Below are 15374 nucleotides of genomic sequence, written 5' to 3' on the forward strand. Positions count from 1 at the left end.
ACAGCAATAGCTCTTGGATGAATTCCTAATGTCTGAATTTAAATAATGTCCTAGAAAACACTGGAAAAGCTTGACATTCTGGGAGAGAGACTGGTCCTTACAGCCATTTTTAATAGGGATGCACCGATCAGGTTTTTTGCTGCCGATCACCGATACCGATATCAAAGAATGCCGATCACCGATACCAATCACGTGGATTGGCCAGAAATTTTCTACAACATTATGAGTGCTACAAACTACATAATCTGGGAATAAAGGAAATGTAACCTAATCTAAAATGGTCTGTATTAGGGTTGTCACGGTGTGAAAATTTAACTTCACGGTTATTGTGACCAAAATTACCACGGTTTTCGGTATTATCGCGGTATTTTTTTTAAACGTGCTACATTTTCACACAATTAAATAAACCCTGTATGTCAGGAAATATTGTCCTCAGTTTGTGTCTAAATTTTGCCTAAAATGTGTTATTTTGTAATGATGTTGTTTATTTGTTTACATTTTTCCCCTTTAGTCTTTAAAATACCAATATTTGCCTAAAACTTCTTATTTTTTGTCTGTTTGATGTCATCATTTTAAAAATATTAGATCAGATGATACTCAGTACTCAAGTAGCCTTCTAATCAGATACTTTTTTACCCCTACTTGAGTAATAAACCCTATATCAGGAAAATATCATCCTCGGTTTGTGTCCTTCCAGTGAGCTTTGCAGATGTGGGGAAATGTCATCAGGCAGTAATCATTGTTAAATTCATAATTATTCTCGGAGAGAGACCAACTCTTATCTGCCCCTGGGAGCCCCGTAATGCATAGCGTCATTTCAACATGGGGGTGTCCGCGACACGGTTTATATGCAGGTAGCGGCGCTGCGGCTGCTTTATATAGCGACTCGTTGCATTCTCCCTCAACCCAAATCCTCAGATCACGCATTTTAGCTAAAACGCTAACGTTAGCTTGCCTTGCGTTGACTGTAGAGTTGTGGGTGATGGTCACGCAGATGTGTCATGAGATTTGAAGCATTGCTGCCTTTCACAGACACTTTTTCTGCACGTGCTGCAAACAGGATAGCCGTCCGTCTGTCTTCTATAAACTCCCTCGGCATTCTTCAAATATCTAAAATATGCCCGTACTTCAGACTTTGTCTTCTTTGAGGGATAATAAATGTCCTCCTGAGCGCTGCCGTCTCCTCCTTTGACCATTATTTCAGCTTTAGCTTCAAGAAAGTTTTGTTGTAAACAGCAAAGCGTGCATGTGCCACCGGCAACTTCAGCAGATGATACGGTGGCTGGTAAGGGTCACCGCACGGTAAACCCACCAAGATAATATAGTTTTTTTTAAATCAAGACAGTTATTATTATTGTCAACTTTTTTTTTACCGGGGTTTACCGCTACACTGGTTACCGTGACAACCCTACCTGATCGGTCTGCTTTGATCCATTTTGAAAATTCCGATCAAAACCGATAGGGGCGCTATCGGCCGATTACGATCAAATGCCGATCTATCGGTGCATCACTAATTTTTAATAGCCAATATTTCATTAATTTATCATTGAATGTCAATATTATCAATATACTGCACAACTGTGCAGTCACGGAATTAAGGTAACTGCAAAAATATTTTTTAATTGATGACCCGAGTCAAATCGATATCGGATCGGAATCGATCGAATCACATGCTGATAATCGATTCTAAATCTCAAGAATCTGAATCGAATCCATTCAGGAAATTTGAATCGATACCCAGCACTACTTGGTATATATGTTGTGTGTGTGTGTTGGCTCGGTCTTCTCGATCCCCAGTGAGTCATGGTGGATGGCTGCTTATACTGAGCCAGGATTCTCTGGAGGTTTCTTCCTGTTAAAAGGGAGTTCTCCTCTCCACTGTTGCTAAATGCTTGCTTAAAGTTAAAGTCCCATTAGTTGTCACACACACTGATGTGTGTGTGAAATTTGTTCTCCGCATTTGACCCATCCCCTGGGGGAGCGGTGAGCTGCAGACATAGCCGCGCTCGGGAACCATTTGGTGGTTTAACCCCCCAATCCAGCCCTTAATGCTGAGTGCCAAGCAGGGAGGCATTGGATCCCATTTTTCCAAAGTCTTTGGTCTGACCCGACCAGGAATCGAACCCTGATTTTCCAGTCTCAGGGCGGACACTCTACCACTAGGCCACTGAGCTGGTATAAGGAATAGACTGACACTAGTCAGTGACTCAATGCAACCTGCTGGGTTCCTTATAGGAAACTTTTTTTCTGATTGGCTTAATGAACTGACCTGTATTGGAATGTTTATTTTGTGAAGGTCCTTGAGACGACTCTTGTCGTGATTTGGCGCTATATAAATAAACTTGAATTGAAAATTGAATTATTACCTTGAATTAGCATTAATAATCATTTGTCCTGCATCATTAGTAGTAGAAATATAGTGATGAAAAGATTTTTATAAACCATAGTTTTACCTCTGTGTCAAATTATTTTAAAGTGTTGGCTCCCTGGCATACCCAAATTACACAGTTTGATCATCAATTGAATAGTAAAAGTTCTATAATGTTGATGCATGCTTGGCTACTCCACATCGGGGAAAGTAGCTGCACACGCACACACACACACACACACACAATTCCCAGCAAGTGAACCTGCTGCACATTAAAGTGCCAATTATTTTGGACATTAACAGGGGGGAGTAAATCTTAAATTGTAAGCATTTAATTACACTTACACAGAAGAATTACAAAAAATTCACCCCCTCAGAGTATCATGAGTGTAAACTACAGCTATTAAACCTAAAATTGTTTTTGAACCAGGCTGTAAACATGTTCATTTCTGCTGTGAAATTTTCTTTTTTAATATGGGAGTCGATGAGGTTACTCAGTTCTGGTGCCAGCCCCTAGCGGATAAGGGTGGAACTGCGATTTTAGCCAATCCTTGGCTTTAAAACCATAATTGCCCCTTGGCTGGCACAAAGTTTGCTCTGAGTGTTGCCCTGTCGATGCATATTTTCACTCAAGAGTTATAACTTCCTCGCGCGTTCATGCGCGCGCAGAAACTGCGTGCACATGTTTTGGTACATAATACCATTAACAGATTGAATTTAACCCTGGTCACCGTTTAATGAGACCGAAATCATCTTCTACATGGAAAGTCAGCTGGACAGGGCCAGTCTGTGGACCATAAAGACGCGTCCACGTCTTCAGCAGGAACACATGCAGCACAACATTGAAACATGGGACTGAGACCACCGGCAATATGCAGCTGGACTGGGATCAGATCACCCTCCACCACCACATTATTCCCGAGCCCCGCAGCCTGCGTGGCGGCACCAGCACCTCCTTACCGAACGCAGCACGCTGATCTCATCGTAGGACAGAAAATCCAGAATATTCTCGATAGCGACGATGGGCAGCGCCAGCAGCGGGTTGTTCTGGTGCGGCTGGTCTGGGGGAGGGCTGGCCTGCCTCAGCGACACCGTGCCTGGCTCCAAAGAACCACAACATCCATCTACTTTCTCTACAACGACCGCCATCTTCTTTGGCTATGGTGGAGTAGAGACGGAAGTGACGTTTCCGCCTGCTTCCGTTAGGATTTCTTTTATTTTTCTTTATTACACATTTTCAACATTACAGACTTTAATGCATATTTATTTATACATTCAATATCCAAGCATTAGATTACAGGGAACATAGATAATCTGCACTCACATACTCGTATAACTGACTTAGAGGTCTTCAAAGATTCCCAGGTTATCAAATGCATTCATTCTGCTTATTCTTCATGCAATTTAGAGCAGTTAATTAGTTTTCTATCAGTTGCTTTTTGAATACAGAAAACAAGGGCTTTACTTTCCTCCGTCTTTAACAGTGAATTAAATATTTTGAAAGTAATATTAGTACATTAACAACATAGTCTGCTTGTAAACCCATCAGTTTGATTCCACGATGTTGTCCAGAGTGAAAGTCTCTCAGCTGGATTTTAGAAAAAAGCCAGTGATTGGAATCCTCCCAAAACACAGTTATAGTGCAAATCTCATGTTTCGTTTTGTAGCTTTCCCACAAAAGATGTGAGGAAGAAGTGTGAGGCTTCCTTCAACTGGTTTATTATGATTAGAACTGGGCTGTGTCAGACTGGGATACTCATAGAAGGAGTCAGCTTACTTAAGTGTATCCTAAAGCCATCAGCATCCATACATGTACATATCCTTTTACCAATCACAAGGCATAGTGCAATACTTTTCCCCACATACCTCATTTTGATGTCATTTCTCACAAATTAATTTATTTTAATCACCGTAGTAAGAATCATATCGGGGTGACACTGGTGTCAGCTGAGAACCACAGGTGTGTACTATAATCACTAATATATAATAAACATAATATACATGTTTGTGTTGACCAGAGAAGTGCAGAACTGCATCCAGAAGAGCTGAAGAGAGCCTGTCGGTGACCTCCCAGGATGGATGCCAAGAGACTCTAACCTCAGCCTGATGGTGTGAGTATTTAAACATCATATCATAATGACCCTACACACACACACACACACACACACAGTGGATTCAAATGGATGTACAGTCGTGGCCAAAAGTTTTGAGAATGATACAAAAATGGGAAATTGGAAAAGTTGCTGTTAACTTAATCCCAAAAATAAAACGTTCCACTGCATTTTATTGCCGTCATTAAAGGACCTGCTGAGATCAATTCAGTAATTGTCTTGTTTTTTTTTTTTTGTTTTTTTTTTAATTCAAGTTTTTTTTGAACTTTCTTTGAGGGGCTGGTACATAACAGTCTCAATAGATACTAAACATGGAGGGACTAAACATACAGTTGTAACAGTTGATTTTGAATACAAGTCCCAATCATATAACTCCTGCAGACACGTAACGTTGGAACAACAGCAGTCACATGACATGCTTGATTTCACCCAAGGCCTTTGTCTGTCTTTAAAAAGTTCCAGAATCTATCCCAGTGAGAAGTTCCCTCTCTGTTGTCTTCACTCATTTTACTGAGCATACATTCATATGATGCAGATTCGGCCATTGCACAGACCCATTCCTTAACCTCTGGAGATTCTACTGCTTTCCAGTGTCTTAAAATGACTCGACAGGCTGTTATTAACCCCACTGAGATGATTGAAAAATTACACTTATTTACATTAGGCAACTGAGATTTATCTCCCAATAGCCCGGTTCTGGGTTAAAAGGGATGTCTGTTCCACACCAATTACTTAAGATCTTGACAATACGGGTCCAAAAACATCTGATAGGCGCACATTCCCAAATACAATGCATGAACGTCCCAATACTCGTTTTGCATTTCCAACACAAATCATCATCCACTAGTTTCATTCTAAACAGTCTAGATGGCGTATAATAGTATCTGTTTAGCACATTATATTGCGTGAGTTTACTCCTCACCTCTCTTACGTGTTTACCACAGTTAACAACAATTGTTTTCCATATATCATCACAGTAATCGTCTTGTTAACTCAGGAGAGAATGCTGATGAGCACAAGGATGGAAATCATATGTCAGGCTGATTGGGTTAGAACGGCAGACTTGACATGCTAAAAGGAGGGTGATGCTTGAAATCATTGTTCTTCCATTGTTAACCATGGTGACCTGCAAAGAAACATGTGCAGCCATCATTGCGTTGCATAAAAATGGCTTCACAGGCAAGGATATTGTGGCTACTAAGATTACACCTGATTCAACAATTTATAGGATCATCAAGAACTGCAAAGAATGAGATTCAATAATTATGAAGGCTTCAGGGCGTCCAAGAAAGCCCAACAAGTGGCAGGATTGTCTCCTAACAAGGATTCAGCTGCGGGATCGGAGTACCACCAGTGCAGAGCTTGCTCAGGAATGGCAGTAGGAAGGTGCGAGCGCATCTGCACACACAGTGAGGCGAAGACTTTTGGAAGATGGCCTGGTGTCAAGAAGAGCAACAAAGAAGCCACTTCTCTCCAAAAGGAAGCATCAGGGGCAGATTGATCTTCTGCAAAAAAGTATGGCGAATGGACTGCTGAGGACTGGGGCAAAGTCATAATCTCAGATCAAGCCCCTTTCCCATTGTTTGAGGCATCGGGAAAAAGGCTTGTTCGAAGAACAAAAGGTGAGCGCTACCATCAGTCCTGTGTCATGCCAACAGTAAAGCATCCTGAGACCATTCATGTGTGGAGTTGCTTCTCATCCAAGGGAGTTTTGCCCAAAAACACAGCCATGAACAAAGAATGATACCAAAACACCCTCCGACAGCAACTTCTTCTAACAACACAAGAGCAACAGTTTGGTGAAGAACAATGCATTTTCCAGCACCGTGCCATAAGGCAAAAGTGTTAACTCGGTGGCTCGGGGACCAAAACGTTGAAATTTTGGTCCATGTCCTGGAAACTGCCCAGATCCTAATTCCATTGAGAACTTTTGATCAATCCTCAAGAGGCTGGTGGACAAACAAAAGCCCACTAATTCTGACAAACTCCAAGAAGTGATCATGAAAGAATGGGTTACTATCAGTCAGGATTTCGCCCAGAAGTTGATTGAGAGCAGAGGTCCAGAAGGGCCAACACTGCACATATTGACTCTTTGCATAAATGTCATGTAACTGTTAATAAAAGCCTTTGAACCATATGTAGTGCTTGTAATCATATTTCAGTACATCACAGAAACAACTGAAACAAAGATCTAAAAGCAGTTCAGCAGCAGCTGTTGTGAAAACTAATATTTGTGTCATTCTCAAAAATTTTGGCCACGACTGTATGTGAAGTAAAACTTCACTCAAACTCTTCAGATTCATTTATTTTAACACAAAGAGGAATTATTAACTTTTGCTTCTAAACCCAAGATCTTCAGATGACCTTTATGGCAAATCAGTACCATAAATACACAAAGAACTGCAGGAAGTTCTCACCCATCATTTTCATAGTCCTAACACACACAGATACCTCAGAGAGATTATTTTTGCCCCTCCCACACCAACACATAATACAAAGCAAGTCAATGTTGTCCAATTCAGCTATTTGAAATTACTGATGCAAATATGTTAAAGGTGCAGTAGCTAAGAATACAGTGAGAACTTTACAGTGACAAAATCCCAAACGAGTCTAATGTTTCAGTCATTTAGGAAGGAAGGTTCTACAGACACATATTTCATGTCCAGCTGGCTGCTGGATTGTCAGTTTTTCTCCTTTCAAATCAAAGGAAGGAGGGATGTAAGTTAACAACAGTTTACCATCAGTCAGTGTGGGGCTTCCATGTTTCCTGTGAGCTAATGCTGCAGTGCCTATTGTAATTTGACGATGACCGGCAAAAAGCTCCAGAGTTGTTTAAAGTGGTTGTAATAATCACATTTTATCACAAGATGCCATTTTTTATTGCCTGGCTTCCTCTGTTTAATTCTGCATAGAGAATGATTCTCTGTGCAGAATTAAACAGAGGAAGAGTCTGGCAGGCTAGGCTACCATTTTTACTTCATTTCTACATAATGCACTTTTAAAAATTTGTTTCTATTTTTTACAGGATGCTGTGGTTGGTGGATGACGAGCCTGGCCTAAGAAGACCATGTGCAGCACTCAAGCTGATGCCGCGGCCGTCAGACGTGATGTTGTTGGTTGGTTTAGTCGGTGGTTCTGAAGAGAAGGCAGCCACACATGGCCAATCTCACCTCTCTAACTGCAGAAGGGGAGCTCCAGATAAAAGTTCTACAAAGCAGTCCTCTTTCAGGGATTTTTAGCTCATGTAAAGCTTTTAATTACTATTTTAAAAATTCTCAACACAATAAACAGATAAATTAAGACTGAACAAATTAAATAAACTCATTTAAGCAGTCAGTTCTTTTTTCTCTCTCTCCCTGTGTCCTGTCCGGCTGTAATGCAATCAGAACTGATGTCTGAGTACCGAAAACTGCATCACAGTTTTACTCTCTCGACCGATCCAAGATGGCGGCGCCACCCCTCATCAGCGCCGTAGCCGCATGGCCGTAGCGTGCAGTCACGCGGGGTCTATGTATCTGTGGTCTAGACTGCCGTCCTTCTTCAAAGAAAGAAAGAAGAGCTACTGCACATGCGCATGAGCAGCAGCCGGGTAGCGGGATGGCGGAAAGCTCAGAATCTAAACTGCGTTTGATTGAACGTCACATCCGTGCTTTTCAAAACTTTCCCAAAGAAGGAATCCTGTTCAGGTGAGTTTAATTAGTGTAGCAGCAGCAGTTTGGTCCGCAGCCTGTAAACCACAAACTAACTTCCTAATGGAGGACATGGAGCTTCGGTTCCAGAGTCCGCCTTCCCTTTTGCGTCATTTAAAATCGTGGGATGGCCAAGGAACGTTCCGCCTTTTCCTTCTCTGATTTGCTAAAAGGGCTCTACTACAATATTTGATTATTTTCACTTACCGTTTTGTAAAAATTACAGAACTATAACAGAATATATTTTGGAAAAAAAAACTTTTACTTTAACCATTCCTTTATATATGTCGATGGAACAAACTGTTAAACTTGCTTCTAACTAAGACATTAAAATTCAAGCTCTTTGCTTCGTTGCCAAATTTATAAAAATCAAGTGTTAATAGTTATATTATGTGCCCCCCCCCCCCCCATGTTTGACCAGTTTATTAAAGCTGTTTTGTCTTTAGACAAATGAAAAAAAAACATGTCTTAGCAGTCACGCATAGATTTTTTTGTCAATGACCTTGTATGTAGACAAGAGACCTGTATTCAAAGCTTCTGGAAATTTAACTATTTAGAATTTAAGCTAGAAAGAGGTAGGATCACCAACACATTTCTGAAACAAGCATGTATTCTGGTAACTATGGACAAAAGTGGGAACTAATGAAGCTGGAGACTCACAGGATGAGTATAAAAAAGGCTAAAAGCAAAAAAAAAAAAAAAAAAAAGAATCATGAGTTATTACAGTAATTTTAACTTTACAGATAACATCAAATAGTAATCCTAATGAACAAGAGAAAGAAAATCTGACTATTACAAAGTAAACTAGATGATAACTAAAGGTGCCTTTGTTAGATCCCGATGCAAATGGATAAAAAAAAAGATAGAAAAATATTGGATACAAAGGAGACATGCAGAATATAATACAATAAGTAGCTTGTCAGTCAATGGCAGTGTCACTAATCATAAGGTAATCTCAAAACATGTTGCTGCCTTTTATCAGGAGTTATCTTCATCTGCTTCCACGAGTTCAGATATAGATTGTTTTAACAACATCAGCACAAATGCTTTGAAAATTAATGAAGGATTTAGAGAGATCTGTGATGAGGAGGTTTCCTTACCTAAATTGTGGAATGTGTTAAACTGTTAAAAGAAAATAAATCACCAGGGAATGATGGTTTAACAGGAGTTTTTTTTACAGCATTTAATGACAAACTTTCTTCTTTTCTGCTCTCTGTGTTTGAAGAAGCCATTCCAAAAGGTGGACATTCTCCGACTATGAAACGGTGTAATTGTTTCAGGGCGTAATTGTTTAATTCCCAAACCAAATAAGAAGAAATTACACATAGAAAATTGAACACCCATTAGTGCTCCATTGTGCTGGAAAATGCATCTTTCTTCACCAAACTGTTGTTGGATTGTTGGAAGAAGTTGCTGTCGGAGGGTGTTTTGGTACCATTCTTTATTCATGGCTGTGTTTTTGGGCTAAATTGTGCGTGAACCCACTCCCTTGGATGAGAGGCAACCCCACACATTAATGGTCTCAGGATGCTTTACTGTTGGTATGACACAGGACTGATGGTAGCGCTCACCTTTTCTTTGCCAAACCCAAAGTGCCCAGGCTCCGCTTCCTCTCTGGAAGACATGCCGGTGGGATTGAGGAGGTCTTCAAAGTATTCTGCCCACCAATCCACAATGTCCTGAGTAGAGGTCAGCAGCACACCGTCCCCACTATAAACAGTGTCGGTAGTGCACTGCTTTCCCCTCCTGAGGCGCCGGATGGTGGACCAGAATCTTCTCGAAGCCGTGCGGAAGTCTTGCTCCGTGGTCTCACCGAACTCCTTCCATGTTCGGGTTTTTGCCTCCGTGATCATCCAAGTCGCATTCTGCTTGGACTGCCGGTGCCTATCAGCTGTCACTGGAGTCCCACAGGCCAAAAATACTTGATAGGTCTATTTCCTCAGCTTGACAGCATCCCTAACCATCGACATTTTGGGAGTTCTGTCGGAGGGGGGAATAGAAGCTCTTTTTGACAGGAGACTCTGCCAGACGTTCCCAGCAGACCTTCACAATACCTTTGGGCCTGCCAGGTCTGACTGTCATCCTCCCCCACCACTGGAACCAACTCACCACCAGGTAGTGGTCAGTTGACAGCTCAGCCCCACTCTTCACCCGAGTTTCCAAGACATGCAGCCGCAGATCAGATGAGACAACAAAAGTCGATCATCGAGCTGCAGCCTAAGGTATCCTGGTGCCAAGAGCACATATGGACACCTTTATGTCTGAACATGGTGTTCATTATGGACAATCCATGACGAGCACACCACACAGGTGATGTGTTGAAAATGCCCAAGTCCATCCTGGTGTGAGCACCTGTGTGTTCACGTGCTCGTATATGTAAGGTTTCTCTATAGGAGTGTTCAGAAGTGAGTGTGAGGGGCTACAGACCTGCCCCCAACGACGTGCAGAAGATGGAGGAGTTCCAAGGCTGAGAGATCCAAGGGTCTCCCCGAAGCGCAGTTTTTAAACCACACTCATGTCTGTGCTGTTCCATAGCAACCCAATCCCTGCCTTCCTCGCTCCCTCTGGTCCTTAGGGCTTTAGGAATAAAGCTTAACACAACGTATTATATCTCATGTGGCTAGGCTGTAGGACGAGGTCGTAACATTTTATTTTGTAACTTCTTCAGGTAAATGGAATTTGTGAGGAAATCGCTAATATAAACTGAGCTTTGTGTTCTTCTGTCTGTCCCTCAGAGACATATGTCCAATCCTGAAGAACCCAGCTTGTCTCACAGCAGTGATGGACCTCCTAGAGGAACATGTGAGGAACAACCATCAGCAGGTTGATCTGATTGTAGGTGAGACAGCAACTGTTTTTTTTTTTAAATCTGATCTGAACAGTTGAGGTGAGACAGGTGACCTGTAAACTTTCACTAGAAGGTTTTTGTCTTCCCTCTTTACTGACGTCTCAGAAATAAGTAATGCTTCTCGGCTTAGCTTTGCGCTTTTCTCCTCGTGCTGTAAAAATGTTGTGGGTGCAGCAGTTTTCTCGAGCTCTGTCTGAACTCACATTTAGATTAAATTCCTTTGGGAGAAAGCTCCGTCCCAACCCATCCTTGAGGAGCTGTGGCCTGCTGGGCCTATGATCCAACTTGTTTTAACACATTTGAACCTGCTGTGGTTTTGTGGCAGGTTTAGACGCCCGTGGCTTCCTGTTTGGACCCCTGCTGGCTCAAAGGCTGGGGGTCGGCTTTGTCCTGGTCAGAAAGAAAGGCAAGCTCCCTGGCGCCACAGTGTCTGTGGCGTATAACCTGGAATATGGAAAGGTAAAGCAAACAGAGTAATACTGGTTCCAGGACATACGGGCCTATCACCGTGGTAACAGACTGAACTAAACTGGGCCTTTGTGGCGCCGGCTCAGCTCTAAGCTAGCTGTAGCTTTGGTTATGTAGTGGGAGACAGGAGGGACACAAACAGCAGTCAGGAGACCAGTCTCTGATCATGAGTGTGTTCTGAGCAGGCAGAGGTGGAGGTCCAGGAAGACGCGGTGACTGCAGGACAGAAGGTTCTGATTATTGATGATCTTCTGGCTACTGGAGGTAAGAAATCACGGTGACTTTATTCATTCTTACTGTGGGAATTTTTCACACACACACACACACACACACACACACACACACACACACACACACACACACACACACACACACACACACACACTTCTCGAGAATGTGGAAATCTCCAAAAACGCGGGAGAGAAAAAAGACGCACGGAGAAGCCTGTGTTTTTAAAAGCCTCAGGAATCTTTTGCAGGTGTTTAGAGTTTATTAGTTGATTCAGATGGTTAGGTTAATAGCTCGTTTAGAGAACCTTTTCATGATGTGCTAATTTTTGAGATAGGAATTTTGGGTTTTCATGAGCTGTATGCCAAAATCATCAATACTAGAAACAATAAAAGGCTTGAACTACTTCAGTTGTGTGTAATGAATCTAATATATATGAAAGTCTAATGTTTATCAGTACATTACAGACAATAATGAACTTTATCACAATATGCTAATTTTTTGAGAAGGACCTGTATTTGTCAGTGTTGTGTAGCAATTCCCCAACAGTACAGCAGAGGGCGTAACACTTTTCTGGGGGGTTTCAGCCATCATTGCAGTCACTAGTGTGTTTATATTGTATGTATTTCAGAGATTTGTTAACATGGACACATTTGCCCTCCACATCTCCGTGCTGTCACCACCTCTAAACTCGTGTTTCCCATAATTTCTTGAAACAAATATAAAGTTTATAGCCTATCTCTGCACTCCTTCAGCCACTGGTGTATAAACGTTCATATCGTCAGACGTTTTCTGCGAGACGTTCTTCAATCTGCTCCGTGTGTCGGTAGATGTTAGGTTCTCCTTTTATGTGTTTGAGAGGGAATGGCGGTGCTGTTGACCAAGTTAAAGGAAGTGGCGTCTTGACCAATAGTCTAAGCCGCTTTAGTCTGATGTTTAGAAACATCCCTAGCCTAGTGAACTAGACCAAATTCTTGCTTTGCAAAGTTTGGTCTAGGCATGCTCCATTGGAACCTCAGCAGCTCCTACCAGGACTCTGGCTAGCCAATCACAGCTCTCTAGAGGGGTTTCAAACACATAAAGAGCTGTGATTGGTCCATAATGGTGGGCCAATCATAGTGCTCTATCTGCTTAGTGAACAAATCACAGAGCTTTATCCGCTTTGTGGGCCAATCAGGGCACTCTATATGCCTGGTGGGTGGGACGATGCAACTTTGTGAAACAAGAGTATGTCACATTCATTGTCCAGTGGAATGTGGAGATCATTTGAAAGACAACGGTAGAACCCACCCCACAACCGAGAGCCGTCAATGGAGCATGGCCAGACTAAATAATACATTTATTTAGTCTGGCTTGCCAGGCTAAAACATCCCTGTTTTAAGTCTAGTTTATACTTCTCGGACGGTCTGCAGTGCCATCATCTGTCGTCGCTAAGGCCTGGTTTTCTAAATATATGGGCTGCACGGTGGCACAGTGGTTAGCATTGTTGCCTCGCAGCACGAAGGTCGCAGGTTCGAAACTCGGCTGCGGCCTTTCTGCGTGGAGTTACGTGTTCTCCCCATGCATGCGTGGGTTTCCTCCGGGTACTCCGGTTTCCCCCACAGATCACAACATGCCCTACAGGTTATAAATTGTAAGTCGCTTTGGATAAAAGCGTCTGCCAAATAAATAAACATAAGTATCTGAAATCTACTGAGATCTCAAGCCTGTGATAGTTTATACACCCGTGACTGAAGAAGCACAGAAACACAAACATATTTTTGGTCAGGAAATTACAGGAAACATGAGTTCAGAGGTGGAGGACAAATTTGCCCGTGTTAAAAAGTCTCTGAAATACACTAAATAGACACAGGACTGCAATAATGGCAGGATACCCCAGAGAAGTAAAACTCAGACATCATGTGAAATCTATGGCACACATCAAACGGGATCAGAAAACAATCATTCATCGTTTTACAGCAGGGAACCCACGGCCCAGAAGTAGATGGACATGACCCAGGCTCCTTATAGCGATGCACGGGGATTACATGTTAAATCCACACGTGCACAAGAACACACACTCACTCTGTGCAGAAAGGCTGCAGCAGGAATTTGAACCTTCAACCTTCTTATTGCTAGCAGGTTTTGCGCCCAGCTGCAGCTCAGACTTGCTGCTAAAGGATCAAGCAGCATTAACTGTGAGTGTGTGTTGCAGGCACCATGCATGCAGCCTGCGAGCTAATGAAGAAGCAGCAGGCTGAGGTTCTGGGCTGCATGGTGATCGTCGAACTCAAAGATCTGAAAGGCACCGACCGACTCAAAGACCAAAAGGTGTTTTCTCTGATCCAGTACTGAGGACCACTAAACCACACACCTGTGGGACTAGCACCAGAGTGCCAAACAGCTTGAAGCTGGAGCAGCTCTGTTCTGCACCTGGATGTTGATAAAGGTCGCGATCACATGAGAACGCAGTTCTCTGTTGGCGGACTTTTCCATCTGATTAGAGCCACCCATCAAGCACTTCTATTGGATGTTTTTTGAATCTCAATTTCACCTTTGAGTACACGTATTAGATCATGTAACCAGAAATGGGTAAAAACAAACTAAAGCCACTAGTTGATTCTGGCAAAAACGTCTTTGCAAACATTCAAGCAACACAGGTAAAGTGTTTTTATTTTATGGAATAAATGATTTCTCAAACAATCAGTGTCTAATTCTCAGTTACTTCGCTAAAACAACCGTGGCTGTTTCAGCAGACAGTGTCTACACGCCAGTGTAGAGGCTTTTTCTGTGGATGATGCGCGGGCACACTGCAAAACACTCCCAAGATGCCTGTCCTAGTAAACCTGCACACGCTTAAGCCCTACAGTAGTCCCTCAGGGACCAGTCCTTGGTTCATGTCTGCACCAGATAAAAGGTTAGTCAATCCTGCTTTAGAGTGAGAGTTAGGAGAAGCACCCAGAAATGTTAGGAGTTCGAAACACGGTACAACCACGGCGTGGGACTCCATGGTGTTGACGGAGCAGAGCCAATTAACTATCTGATCTGAGATCTGTCCCTGCTGTCCTGATTACTGTTAAATAACCCAGAACAGTCTTGATGCTTCTTTATCATGAATGCAATTTTTTTAATACAATAATCCACATTGTGAAAAACAGATCCCTAACAGAAGACCAGATCCAACACCACAGGAGAACCATCTTGGTCTCCAATTACGTAGTTTCCATTCCTCTAGGAGTCAGTCAGCCAAAAAATAAAAGAAAATTTTTTAAAAACAAATATATAAAAATCAAGGAAACATGGAGGCTCAGAACATGCAGCTCTAGGGGATGTCTCAGACCCCCTCCTCCTCCTTCAGTCTGCGGGAGAGCTTTTCCAGAACAACGCTGAGCTCCACTTTCTTGTTCAGCTTCAGGTAGAAATCCTTCCTTATTGGATGAATCGTCAGCCAATCCGCAGCCACTTCAGCCAGTAGATGGATGTGTTTCTCCATTTCACCTGTTCAGTTGGAAGGAGATGATAAGAGAAACTGTCTCAACTCACACCCAGACCAGTCAGCAGGATAAAAACCCACAGGTGAGTGGTAGAGATCACTAATGTGTTACGGTAGTGAGCGAAAAGGTACCAGCCATGGTCAGAGATGATTCAGCAATGTGAGTAATGGTTATCTTAGAGGAGCGCTC

At 42.5% G+C, this 15374-nt stretch overlaps 3 protein-coding genes across 4 annotated transcripts in view; 1 reads left to right on the forward strand and 2 right to left on the reverse strand.

The window, feature by feature from the left end:
• fbxo28 (F-box protein 28) overlaps positions 1-3555 on the reverse strand; it is a 35067-nt gene extending 31512 nt beyond the window's left edge. Inside the window, exon 1 of the mRNA XM_054750611.2 lies at positions 3329-3555. Coding sequence (XP_054606586.2) covers positions 3329-3517 — 189 coding nt within the window. The 5' untranslated portion in view covers positions 3518-3555. The remainder of the gene's footprint in view (positions 1-3328) is intronic.
• A 4454-nt stretch (positions 3556-8009) lies between these two features.
• Positions 8010-14394, forward strand: aprt (adenine phosphoribosyltransferase). Its single transcript, XM_015945543.3, has 5 exons — positions 8010-8165; positions 10904-11007; positions 11342-11475; positions 11670-11748; positions 13907-14394. Exons 1-5 carry the CDS (start codon positions 8077-8079, stop codon positions 14044-14046), a joined length of 546 nt encoding a protein of 181 aa, XP_015801029.1. The 5' UTR covers positions 8010-8076; the 3' UTR covers positions 14047-14394.
• A 404-nt stretch (positions 14395-14798) lies between these two features.
• The window catches only part of cdt1 (chromatin licensing and DNA replication factor 1), a 38078-nt gene continuing 37502 nt past the window's right edge, over positions 14799-15374 (reverse strand). For both annotated transcript variants that reach the window (XM_054750609.2, XM_015945542.3), the window contains exon 9: positions 14799-15189. In XM_054750609.2, coding sequence (XP_054606584.2) covers positions 15026-15189 — 164 coding nt within the window. In that variant the 3' untranslated portion in view covers positions 14799-15025. The remainder of the gene's footprint in view (positions 15190-15374) is intronic.

The sequence above is a fragment of the Nothobranchius furzeri genome, chromosome 12 (assembly GCF_043380555.1).
Source record: "Nothobranchius furzeri strain GRZ-AD chromosome 12, NfurGRZ-RIMD1, whole genome shotgun sequence".
Lineage (NCBI taxonomy): Eukaryota > Metazoa > Chordata > Actinopteri > Cyprinodontiformes > Nothobranchiidae > Nothobranchius > Nothobranchius furzeri.

What these genes read in the sequence shown, in the direction of transcription:
- aprt (XM_015945543.3), top strand. Translation starts at nt 8,077, where the DNA reads ATGGCGGAAAGCTCAGAATCTAAACTGCGTTTGATTGAACGTCACATC. An exon ending in ATAACCTGGAATATGGAAAG is followed by an intron (nt 11,476 to 11,669) that starts GTAAAGCAAACA and finishes TGTTCTGAGCAG; the next exon opens with GCAGAGGTGGAGGTCCAGGA. An exon ending in TGATCTTCTGGCTACTGGAG is followed by an intron (nt 11,749 to 13,906) that starts GTAAGAAATCAC and finishes TGTGTGTTGCAG; the next exon opens with GCACCATGCATGCAGCCTGC.